The 13,199-nt window shown below is 42.5% G+C and overlaps 1 protein-coding gene across 2 annotated transcripts in view; it reads right to left on the reverse strand.

The window, feature by feature from the left end:
- The window catches only part of RAP2A (RAP2A, member of RAS oncogene family), a 40,332-nt gene extending 37,808 nt beyond the window's left edge, over window positions 1-2,524 (reverse strand). Inside the window, exons 1-2 of one of the 2 annotated variants that reach the window (XM_043477902.1) lie at window positions 2,077-2,524; window positions 1,043-1,900 (exon numbers count right to left, since the gene is read on the reverse strand). In XM_043477902.1, coding sequence (XP_043333837.1) covers window positions 1,699-1,900; window positions 2,077-2,390 — 516 coding nt within the window. In that variant the 5' untranslated portion in view covers window positions 2,391-2,524 and the 3' untranslated portion in view covers window positions 1,043-1,698. Of the gene's footprint in view, window positions 1-1,042; window positions 1,901-2,076 lie in introns of those variants that run through there. The other variant, XM_043477901.1, reaches the window with a different exon arrangement.
- Between the last annotated feature and the right edge of the window lie 10,675 nt (window positions 2,525-13,199).

The raw sequence follows: 13,199 nt of genomic DNA on the forward strand, positions 1-13,199 counted from the left end.
GGCCAGATAATGAGGTTAGGGTGAGGTTAAAAAAAATATCAGGACACAGATGGGCCCAAGTGGTTCTTACGGACAATTATCTTGAGCTTAGGAACTCCATGTCAGCTGATTTTTTTCAATCTTTTACATCAGGAACTGAGACGAGTGAGTACAATGACATCAGGGCAAGTAGAGTTTTATGTTTTTTCTTCCTGGGTCATATTGCAAACAAATAAATTGTTCCAGTACACTAAGTTCAGACTAACTCATTATTGGTGATCTCAAATACACCAAAAGAAACTACAAAATCATGTGAACTATACTATCCAATGACATTTTGCCCTATTCTGTCCCCTGGGCTCCTGTCAAGAAGTTTGCACTGGGCATGTGATTTTATCGATGTATGTATTATCTGTATATATGTAAATACAAAGAGTGTAGCAGTTGGGGCATTTACTTTAATGTGATATATGTAAGATTGACATGTGGCAATGTGTTTGATTGCCCTGTTCTATAGGGATTTTTTGTTGTTGTTGTTGTTGTTAATAGTAAGGGGGAAGTGTTAAAGATTTGAGTCACTTAAATGTAGCCTCTTAATATCACATACTTTAACACCAAAAGTATTTCTATGTTAACTATAGCAATTAACTTTAAGAAAATGATACTGAAGAAAAAAAAAAGCTATCAGATTTATATCTTAGAACATCATCAGAGACCGTAAAAATATTAACTTTATTCTAGTTTGAAATTTAATGGAAGAAGTAATATACATAATTTTATTTTACCTATTAAAGTGCATACTCAATGAGTTAAGGAGGAGGAGCTTCAGGAGAGGGCTTCCCCTTTGATCTTATATGTGGCATCAAAAATCTACTTCTTGTAATGAATTTTTGAACAACCCCTGAGGGCACATGACTTGGTATTTGCTCTTTCAAAATGAGTTGATTCAACTTGGCTAAAAATGAGATTATGTCTACAGTACACTTACAACTAGCTTTCAGCCGATGTCTATTAATTCAAGGTTATAGGTAGAATCGGGTAAGAAAAACAAAATTACACTAGATCAAAATTATTAGCAATTATTAATAATAAGAATAAAACAGTAACGTACACTTAAACAGTAATTAGAAAAATTTGCTAAAACTAGGAACTGAGACATTGCATTTCTGATTCTTGAAATTATAGGAAAAAATATAATCAGTTTAAGAGAATACAAATATCATAAGCCATTTAAGCTACCGGCCATATTTTCAAAATGCACACTTTAGAGAAAAAGAGTTCCTATTAGGAAAGTGCTTATTTGCAGTAACTTTACATTAGCTAATATTTGAGTCACACCTTTGAAGAAACTTGCTTTATTTCCAGGAATGCCTCCCCCCTCCCCCCTTTTCTTTCTGTTTTTGAGAGGAATAAGGCAGCTAGACTAAAAAAAGGGGAAAAAAGTTGTTACATTCTTTAATGTGAATGGTATATTTATGCCTCTATATACTAATATACTTTCTCGATCCCACTGAGCCAAGTCTTCAAATCTGTCTTTCAAGTTTCATCTTAATTGCAGAGTTCATTTTTGTTAAAACGCCTTGGCACCCTTCAGTCTTCTATGAAATGAGAAAGGTCTTTTTCCTTCGGACTTGACATGTTTACCACGTATGTGTGGGCAATTTTTGCTGTCAACTAACTGCAAAGGTCTTTTTGTTGTTGAATCTGAAAATGTCTCCACTATACTTGCACAGCTGCTCTTCCCAGCAGAAACCAACCCGCCCCTCTCCCCTCTGCGAGATTTAAACTTTCTTTGCTTTGGGGGTTCTGCACAAGCGCTACTAGTAACATCCAAGAGACAAAGAGCTGGGCTTGTGGGATGCCAAATTTGAGTTGTGAAACAAAGCACTCAAATTTGAGATTCAAGAGGATGAGGACGATGCTGGTAAAAAAAAAAAAAAATTATGATAAAGCGTTATGATCCTAAAGCTGTCTCCCAAGACAGTTCCTCCAGCCCACGGCCACCCCAGAGCACGCGGGAGGGAGTTCTGATCTCCGAACAGGGGGCTGCCGGCCCCCCACCGGGGAAGCTCCTGCCCGCGCCCCCGGCCCTCTCACCGCTTTACTCGGATGATCTGGTCCCGCATGGGCTTGATGTCCTGGAAGCTCTGCTGGTTGACCAGGCTGTAGACGAGGATGAAGCCCTGGCCGTTCTTGATGTACAGGTCCCGCATGGACGCGAACTGCTCGGTGCCCGCCGTGTCCAGGATCTCCAGGACCGACGGCGACGAGTCCACCTCGATCTCCTTGCGGTAGAAGTCCTCGATGGTGGGGTCGTATTTCTCGATGAAGGTGCCGGTCACGAACTGCACGGTCAGGGCGGATTTGCCGACCCCGCCCGAGCCCAGCACCACCACTTTGTACTCGCGCATCGTCCCTCCGCGGCCGCCGCCGCCGCCGCCGCCCGCGACATAGACCTACGCCCGCCTCGCTGCGCGCCCGGACCCTGCGCCGGCGGCCGGCCCCGCCACCTTCCGCGGCCGCCCCCACCTCACGGCCGCCGCGGCACCCCGGGCGCCGGCGGAGGCAAGTGCAACCCTGGGCATAGGGGCCGAGCCGGGTGGCAAGGCGGCCCCGCGAGCGCCAGCAGGCACTGAAAGCGAGCGGGTAGCGGGAGCTAAGGAGACGCCCGAGCCGCCCGAACCGCGGGCCCGCAGTGCCGCCCGCCCGGCCGCCCCGCCCCGCCCCTCGCGCCTCCACGCCCAGCTCCCCGCCCGCCGCCGCCGCCGCCGCTGCTGCTGCTCTTCCCGGCGGCGGAGCGCGCGCCCGAGCCCGAGCCCGAGCCGCAGCGCTGCCGGGGGGCGGGGGCCCGGCGGCCCGGGGGGCGGGGCCCGGCTGCGAAAGCCCCGCCCCTGCGCCCACGTCGCCTAGGCGACCGGCCGCGCGCGCGCTCCCGGGAGGCTTAGATAAACAACCACCTGGGCCACCCGACAACAGCCCACCCCGTCGAACCCAGCGGGTAGGGGGCATACTGAGCATGCGCAGTTCTCCACCCAGCGATGGGAGGTTTCTACCTGAACAGGCCACGTTCAAGACTTTAGCGGAGACAGGCTAGTTGGAGGGGCCAGAGCAGGCTCCGAGATTTAACCTTAGGCGGGAGTGAGAAGAGAGACACCGGCAGGGCCCAAACGGCGACCCTGGCACGAGGGCCTGGCTGGACACCACCCGGTCCGTCAGCATTCCTGAGGGACTTGTTTTTATAAAGAGAAGGAGAAGGCTCTTTGTTTTAGGGAGGAGCAGGCACACCACGAAAGGAAGCTTTTATTTTACGCCTTAGGACACTCGGGGAGACGCGAGAGGCCCCTGGGAGCTTACTGCCCGAGGCAGTAGCCGGGGCCCACGCCCGGTGACGTCGCCGGGGGTCCCGCCCACCTTCCCCAGCCCCGCCCTTTTCTTGGCCTGAGAGAGAGTCGAGCTCTTCCCACGCCCTGTCCCCACGGGCGCTTGGAAAATCGGGAGAGCGGAGCCCTCAGCCACAGCCCCAAAGCCCGGGGACACCTCATAGCAACAGCCAGCCGGGACAAGCTAGGGATCCATCTCAGCCAACCAGCCCACCTCTGTGGACCCCGTGGTGCCACCCTCGGCCAATGGAGAGCCGCCTTATACCACGTTGCCATCCATCAGCCAGTGGGGGGAAAAGTCCAGTTGCAGGCTCCGCCCTCCCATCGCAAACTGCGTGGCCAGGATGGGCCTTTGCGCCTGAGCGTGCTCTGCCAGCCAATGGTAGGTGAGCTCACGCATGACGGAGACTTGCTCTGAGCCAATCAGAAATCGCGATTCTCTTGCCGGCCCAGACTGGTAATATGGAGACGGGCGAATTGGTGGGGCTTGGGTGGGGTCATTGATTGAGGTGGCGGTCGCAGCACCCTAGTCTGGCGAAGGAACGAGATGAACTGTAGGCGAGAGTGATGAATTTCGCTTTAATGTCGTCTCTGTGGCATTCTGCCTAAATGATGCACACAGAAATAGTGCTGAGGGATGTGGGCTAAATCGTGGGGTGAATCGAGATAACAGTATCTTGTATTTAGGATGAGAAAATTTCTGGTCGTTAGGGAGACACACTGCAGCAGTTGCATGGGATCTCCAGGCGTGCCTCCTAAAATGTTTTTAGCAACTCACTTTTGCAACTTACCCTTCTCTTAATTACACATTTTCTCCCATCCATAAAGTCAAATTTAGGAGAACTTACGTCACTGAATATTCCTGGATTGTATTTTGCAATAACTGCTTATTGGGTTTACCGTTCTTAAACTATGTCGTTCTCTAACCAGTCTACACCCATCCATTACTAGTACACGTTTCTTGGGAATTACAAATTTGTATATTTCTAGGGTTTGATCTGGGGCTTCCAGTGGTAAAGAATCCCCTAGCAATACAGGCGACACGACTCACACAGGAGACTGAGTTCAATCCCTGGGTCGGGAAGATCCCCTGGAGAAGGAAATGGCAACCACTCCAGTATTCTTGCTTGAAAAGTCCCATGGACAAAGGAGCCTGGTGAGCTATAGGCCATGGGATTGCAAAAGGAGACAGGCACAACTTAGCGACTAAACAACAACCACAGCATGGTTTGATCATTGCATGCTTCTTCACCCTTTCTGGTCCCCACAATGTCATCTTGTAGAGAGGGTTTTGGTCTGTGTTAATCAATAAAACAGATGTTCTTTTAAAATCTTTTTTTCATCAATTATTGAACTACTATAAAGATGTACTCAAACTTAGCAGTGTCCTAACAGCTGTATCGCTCTGTCATTTTAAAATGGATAGCCTACTTTTGCATTACCTTGGTATAGTATAACACCTCAAGTTTATGCTTACAAGAATTGCAGGGAAGTGTCCTGTCAAAATATGTAGTAATATATAAATGAGTCATTATTTCTTGATTACATATCAAAATATGAGAGTTACATTTGAGCCACCAGAATCAACAGTGAGGGTAGATTGCAAAAGAACTAATCAAGAAGAATCAAGAGGAAAGTTTTAAGAGAATTGAAACCAAAGAGGATCTGTTATCCCATCTTAAACTAGTAATATGACTAGGTGAATTAAAATTAAGAACTCACATGGGTTTGAAGTAAAGCTTCACATCTAAGCTTTTTTGGCAGTCTTGTTTCAAGATGATTTAGTAGGTGCATACAGTGTACAACTAGCTTTTTAGACTTTTAATATATTGTGTAAAACTTACATGCTTTTTGTAGTTTGTTTGTAAGATCTATACTTCTTTCACAGAAAAGACATACTGTCCTTTTAATATCCAACTTGAGAATTGTGTTAATAAGTTCCTAGATATGTTGGGGTTTAAAATAGAGCCAAGAAACATCAAACTTTCTCTCTTTGTATAGTTCTTTACTTCCTGTGTAGTACCGTCTATTACAGTGGAACTGAAAAACCATTCATTTTGCAAGGAGTAAAAGTCCAGCAACTTTTTTTGTTGTTGTTGAGAAATTTTCATTGAGGGACTTGTTTGGTGGTCCTGTGGCTAAGACTCTGCACTCACAGTGCAAGAGGCCTGGCTTTAACCCTGGTGGTATGTGCTTCAGTCATGTCCAACTCTCTGCAACCCCATGGACAATGGCCCTGCCAGGCTCCTCTGTGCATGGGATTCTCCAGGCAAGAATACAGGAGTAGGTTGCCATTTCTTTCTCCATTAATCCTTGGTCAGGGAAGTAGATTTCCCATGCTGCCACTAGGAGTTCACATACCTCAGCTAAGAGTCCACATGTCACAGCTTAAAGATCCTGCATGTCGAAATAAAGATCCTTCCTGCTGCAACTAAGACCTGGTGCAGTGAAAATAAATGAATAAATAAGCACATAAATAAGTTTGCATTGGGATTGTGTTCCAGAATGTACCCTTAAGATACTGTTTTCATTTCTTAGGTCCCCAGGAGTTGAGAAGCTATGACCTGGAATGCATCTGTTAGAAGTTGTCACACACAAAAAAATAGTGAATGGAGTGCCCGTTTACTCCTCTTAGCCTTAGAGAGAGAGGAGAAGTTTTGGGGGACATTTCTTAGGTTATTTTCCCTGGTCTTTCATCAGTGTGGACTTTATTGATGAGGAGAAGCTGTAGAGAGACTGCGGCTGTTGGAGTAGTCGTACCTCATTTATATTTCTCACAATGACAGGCCTCAGTTTTCATTCTCAGTGTTGCCATAAAGATAGATTTTTAATCACGCAGACAAACATGTTAAGTAGGAGCATATTTTCTTACTTATTCTGTCTTGGTCATGACTTGATTTGAGGCTCAGTGTGAAATGCTGGTTGAAGAATTAGCTGCTGTATGTTGAAATGTGGAGAAAATTTTGAAGATTTGGGTGGGAATTGGGTGTGTATCTTCTGATCCCTTAGTCGTGTTGATTGCTATGCTAGCATGAACTATCTATTCTGAGAGTGATTTTAGAAATAAAATATCTCCATTCATTTGTTCATGGAAAACAAAATAAAAATGAGATAAAATGAAATTGAATTTTCCCCGAGAGTGGTAAATCTGTATGCTAGTGAAAACTTAATAGTGTACACTGACATTTTAGGATCTCTTTAGCTTCAGAAGTGCACTGCTGGAAGAAAGAGAGAGAGAGAGAGAAACTTCATTTCTCCTCTCCTCACTGAATCTGAGAGTTATCTCACCTATGCCCATATACCCTCAACTGTCACACTTGTGTTACCATGGAAACCCAGCTCCTTTCTTTGCTTCTGTGAAAGATGTTGGAAAAGGTGGAATGAAGTGGGGAATACTCTGTGTTCTGGGACTTTCTGGCAATAGCAAGAAAGCGAATATGCAATGAATTTAATGTAAACAAGTGAGAGGGCATTTTTAAATGACCAGAGCTTCTTGGCTATAAGACCCTGATTTCTATTGTTTTCTATAAAAGCCAATGTATCTCTGACTAGCCATAAAGGGGAAGGACAAATCAAATACATCTAGAACCTATGAAATGCACCCGGCAGTTATAAAGAGAGCTGAAGACATTTTTTGGCCTTCCAGGCTCCCGTATAGGTTAGAATAAAAAATATTCATTAAGAGTGAAAAGGAAGGGGCAAAATAAATGTGTGTCTCTTTTGAAAATATGTCTCAGTACTTTAGCAAAGAATTAGAATGCAGAAATGCAGAAATTGAGTATGTAAACAAATCAGTGAAAAAAACCTTTTTGTTGAGAAATTTTTCAATAGGCAATTTTAAACAGAAAAAAAAAACAAAAAAAAAAACAACCCTGAAGGAAAGGCTTAATGATTAAAATATAAGGGAAAGGAAAAAAAGAAAGAAAAACCTTAAAGAATCTTAAGAGCTTGAAGGTCCAGAGGAACATATGTGCCTGTGTGGTCAGTCATGTCTGACTCATTGCAGCCATGGGAACTGTAGTCCATCAGACCCTTCTGTCCATGGGATTATCCAGACAAGACTCCTGGGATGGATTGCCATTTCCTCCTCCAGGGGATCTTCCCAACCCAGGGATGAAACCCTTGTCTCATGAGTCTCCTGCATTGACAAGTGAATTCTTTACCACTGAGCCAGCAGGGAAGCCCCGAGGAACATAACTCTAGTGTAATTTATTGAGCATAGAAAACCAGGCACAATGTTGCTTGCATACCCTGCAGTTTTCCTTTACTTTTGAAAAAACAACAAAAAAAAAGGTGAGGGGGATGAATCAGGATTGATCATTGAAGGTAACACCTTCCCCCCTGTATACAGTTACTAATAGTTCAGAAGTAAGCACTGCTGTTGGTCTGGGGAGAAGGATGCTGGACTGGGGGATTTCTGGGATTCTGACAAGACTTAAGTCAACATTCCCCATTTTTGACATCACTTGTTTTCTGCTTTGCACGTTGAAATGTGAGTATATGGCCACCATCTTTGGGCTGTGATGCTTTGGATGGCTAAGAAGAAAGATGGGAAGAGCCTAATCCTGATGACAACATCAAAATGTCAAACCTATACTGCAAATGCCCTCTTTTGGACCATAGCTAAGTAAACAGTTCTTTCATTTATGCTTTTTAGTTTGTTAGGTTTTCTGTATCTTGCAGTCAGATACGTCTCAACTGTAACACAAAGTGTTAGGGATTTGAGACAAAAATATGTTTAAAAAGATTAACAAACACTCATGGAGCACTTTCTTTCTACTAATGTCCTGGATGGTATTTCAAAGACATTATAATATTTATTGAGCACTTATTATGCATATTATTCTAGGCTCTGAGGATATAACAATAGACAGCTGAAAGAGCTTGCATTCTAGAAGGAGGTATAGATACTATAAACAGAAGAGGCATGCATTAGGCAGCTGATTACACATTTAACTTATTACGTTAATGGTTATAATTAATACTAATAAGGAGGGGAAAATCTGGAATTACAATGGGTATAATAAATAATAAGATTAGAAAATACATAACTAAATAATTGAATAAAACTACAAAAACACTTTTTCAAGTACATGGTACTATTATGTATCATTTATACATGAATTGCCAGAGGTCAAGAGAAATGTAATAACCTGGAGGGGATTTAGTCAAGGAAAGCTGTCTGAGAAAATTAATATGAAGCCATATTTTGGAGGAAGTGACAACCTAAAGAACAAAAGAAGGAAGCAGGAATGAGGTGGAGGGAAATAAAGGGTAATACAGGATTACTTGATCCCTTACTTCTCTATAGCAACACCATTCTAGTGACAGCTCTCAAGGAAAAAAATCAGAAGTCTCCAAGCAAGATTATAACACATTAAAAAATACTATATAAAAAAAAAAGAATCCAGAAGAAAAAGTAGAAGAGTACAAAGGTACCTACCCCTTCATGGACCACAGCCTTGTTGTGACGAAGGAGCTTGCCTTCAATGAAGCTATGAGCCGTGCTGGGCAGGGTCAGCCAACACAGATGGTTCACAGTGAAGAGTTCTGACAAAACATGGTCCACTGGAAAAGGGAATGGCAAACCACACCAGTATTCTTGCCACAAGAACCCCATAACAGTATGAAAAAGCAAAAAGATATATGACACTGGAAAATGAGCCCACAGATCAGAAGGTGTCCAATATGCTACTGGGGAAGAGCAGAGGGCAATTACAATAGCTCCAGAAAGAATGAATTGGCTGGGCCAATGTGGAAACGATGCTCAGTTGTGGATGTGTCTGGTGGTGAAAGTAAAGTCCAATGCTGTAAAGAACAGTATTTCATAGGAACCTAGAAGATTTGGTGCAGAATCAAGGTAAATTGGACATGGTCAAGCAGGAGCTGACAAGAGTGAACATCGACATCTTAGAAATCAGTGAATTATCAATAAAATGGACAGGAATGGGTGAATTAAGGCATTATTCAAAAATAATGAATAATTTATAATGTGGGTGCCATGAAGAAACTGTCATAGGAGGTAATAACGGACTTGAGGACATCATGAAGAAGGGATTCACACTTTCACAGATAGAAGCAAGAAAAAATGAAGTGAAGCAAAAGATGAAGATGGAAGATAGGTTGGAAAACAATTTTTACTTAGAGTTATTTTTTCATAGTAGCTGTTATGTAAAAATGAATGGAAGTTGATTGAAAAAAATTTCAACAGACCAGTAATATATAAAGGTAAGTCTTTTTAGTAAATAATGTAATTTAAAATGTTTTCTGTACAGTACCTTTTTGCCATAGGGAGAAAAAAAACTTCAATAAAAAAGCTGTTAGTTCAGTTCAGTTCAGTTGCTCAGTCGTGTCTGACTCTTTTCGACCCCATGAACCGCAGCACACTAGGCCTCCCTGTCCATCATCAACTCCCGGAGTTCACCCAAACCCATATCCATTGAGTTGGTGATGCTATCCAAGCATCTCATCCTCTGTTGTACCCTTCTCCTCCTGCCCTCAATCTTTCCCAGAATCAGGGTCTTTTCAAATGAGTCAACTCTTCATATCAGGTGGCCAAATTATTGGAGTTTCAGCTTCAGCATCAGTCCTTTCAATGAATATTCAGGACTGATTTCCTTTAGGATGGCCTGGTTGGATCTGTTAAGGAGTAATAAATTACAGCTTAGTGATCCATTTTGGAAATTAAAAAAAAAAAAAAGATTTGCCAAATTTAATAGTATAGCCACAGTAATAAATACCTGTATTAAAAATCAGAAATTTATCAGCTATTATTTGGTTTTTGGTCAAATACAGTTCTAGTAATTTTTCTCATATCTTCCATACAAATCTAAGAATATTTAACAAATTAAGCTATAGTAGACATATGAGTATCTTGATGTTACTCATAATAATGTAACTAATATTTGTTGAGTTTTGCATTTTCAAAGGCCTGTCCCATAAATCCAAGATATATTTTGTTTTTAATAAAAATTTTAAAACTAATTAGGAGCAACTGTGCTCATATGTAAAATGAAGATGCTAAACCATGTAAAGTGAAGATGCTCTTTCCTCCTAGATCGCTAGAGTATTGTGGAGGGTGAAACACCATCCAGTGAAAAGACTATGGGAAAAGCCAGTCATGAGGATTTTTGCTTATTTTTCTGATTGTTTGGGACTAGAAGAGGGTAGTGGTGGTGTAGGCCTGGGGCAGTCAGCAGCCAGCCACCTTGTGGGAGAGTAAAATAGGAAAAGAACTGTTGTAAATCTGCCAGAGCTTCTCTGTCAGCATTGCCTTGGGGAAATCAGCGCCCGCCCTCACCTGTATTGTGACTCTAAGCTCTGGTCCAGAAGGACTCAAGAAGACGAGGCTGTGTAGAAGTCCTGTGCTTATTCTTTATTTATTTAATTTTGGCTGTACTGGATCTTCGTTGCTGCTCACGGGCTTTCTCTAGTTTCGGAGAGCGGGGGCTTCTCTCCAGTTGTGTGCGGGCTTCTCATTGCCGTGGCTTCTCTGGTTGTGGAGCATGGACCCTGGAGTGAACCGGCTTCAGTAGTTGTGGCACATAGACCTACTTGCTCCGTGGCTGTGTGATCTCCCCAGACCTGGGATGGAAGCCCTGTCCTCTGCAATGGCAGGTGGGTTCTTAACCTCTGGACCACCAGGGAAGTCCTGCCCCATGCTTCTGAGGAGTCAAGAAACTCCTTAGGTCCTAACCAACTTAGGGCAATTGCCCACTAACACCTCCTTCTCTAACTCCCCTGGGCTGGTGAATTACAACCTAATGACTGCTTCTCCTGAGGTTGTTTCTCTCTGGGAAAGTAGAAGGTGAATTCTTGATCTAAGAAGCGATTGATTGGGGTCTGGGATTCTTCACCGTGGAGCCCATTTACTCTCACCCCCTGAACAACGTGGCGTGACTCAGACTGGAGTCTAGTGAACTGATCCTTGTTTACCTTTCTGTCCTGGTTTTAATCTAGCATCCCAGAAAACCCCTTCAGGCCAGTGGGTCATCCTAGGCCTGTTCTCGCACACATTTCCAGAGGAAAATGACTGCATGTGCAAAGAAGATATTTTGATAAGTATGGTTGTTTCAAAAGACAAAGAAAATAGTAGTCATAGTTTCCAGCAAAAGCATAAACATTAGAGTGGACCAAAAATTTAAAGTAAGCCTAAAAAACATAAGGGATAATGTTAGCTGTAGGAAAACAAAGAAACAGACAAAAAGGAACCAGTTTGGACATATTGCAAATGATATATGTAGTAGTTGAAATAAAGAACAAGAGAGATGGGATGAGATAGCAGAACAGATACAATTATATGAATGCACTGGAAGATCAGATTGAGGTCATCTCCACAAAGAAAGAAGGGAGTATGAAGAAATAGAAAAGGGGAAAGCCAACAGATAGTGAGGAGCAGATGTGGAAGTGGAAGCATGCAGATAATCCTCAAAAGAAAGAGAAGGAAAAATAAAGAGATGACTTCTTAGGTAAAGTGTTTAATTTTCAATAAATGAATGAATGGATGGATGAACAAATAAAAGACTTCAGCTAGAAGGATCCATAAAGTATCAAAGGAGAATGTTATAGAAAACCCATACCTACACAGGTTATAGGGAAATTTGAGATATCCAAGACAAAGAGAAAATTCTAAAAATTTACAGTATGAAAAATTAACATCAGATGTTTCAATAGCACAAGAAGCAAGAAGAACAATAGAATAAGATTTTCAACATATTCAAGGGAAAGAATTTAGAAACTGAAGTTTATATTCAGCCAAGGTGCATTCAGGGCTTCCCTGGTGATTCAGTCCCTGGGTTGGGAAGATCCCCTGGAGAAGGGAATGGCTACCCACTCCAGTATTCTTGCCTGGAGAATTCCATGGCCCGATGAGCCTGGAGGGCTACAGTCCATGGAGTGACTAATACTTTCATTTCAAGGTGACATTCAGATATGAGAATAGGCTACAAATAATCTCAGGTGTAGAAGACCTCAGGAATATTGCAGCTCTGAGACCCACATTGGAAACAGTGTAAGACTACTTGAGGAAAAGGTGGTGATACTGCATGAAATGTTGAAGAAAAGATGATCAAATATTTTAGTAAAATCAGTTGTCTTTAAAAATACCTAAGATGAAAGAAATATCCAAGAGAAAATACATCCATAAATTTTCAGAATTAAAAGTCTAGATAATATCAGCATGATGAGCCTATACCAAGAAGTCTGAGAATGTGCCAGAGGTGTTCTTGTTTTATTAAGGGGGATATTATATATAAAGTAATAGCAAGTATTCACACACACAAAAAAAGAATAAAGTTGGAAGTATTAAAAATAAAAGACTTTTAAAAAATACTGAAAAAAAGGAGAAAAGGAAAGATATACCCATTTGAATGCAGAGTTCCAAAGAATAGCAAGGAGAGATAAGAAAGCCTTCCTCAGTGATCAGTGCAAAGAAATAGAGGAAAACAATAGAATGGGAAAGACTAGAGATCTCTTCAAGAAAATTAGAGATACCAAGGGAACATTTCATGCAAAGATGGGCTCAATAAAGGACAGAAATGGCGTGGACCTAACAGAAGGAGAAGATATTAAGAAGATGTGGCAAGAATACACAGAAGAACTATACAAAAAAGATCTTCATGACCCAGATAATCACAATGGTGTGATCACTCACCTAGAGCCAGACATCCTGGAATGTGAAGTCAAGTGGGCCTTAGGAAGCATCACTACAAACAAAGATAATGGAGGTGATGGAATTCCAGTTGAGCTATTTCAAATCCTGAAAGATGATGCTGTGAAAGCGCTGCACTCAATATGCCAGCAAATTTGGAAAACTCAGCAGTGGTCACAGGACTGGAAAAG

This window comes from Cervus canadensis, chromosome 9, assembly GCF_019320065.1.
Source record: "Cervus canadensis isolate Bull #8, Minnesota chromosome 9, ASM1932006v1, whole genome shotgun sequence".
Classification (NCBI taxonomy): Eukaryota; Metazoa; Chordata; class Mammalia; order Artiodactyla; family Cervidae; genus Cervus; species Cervus canadensis.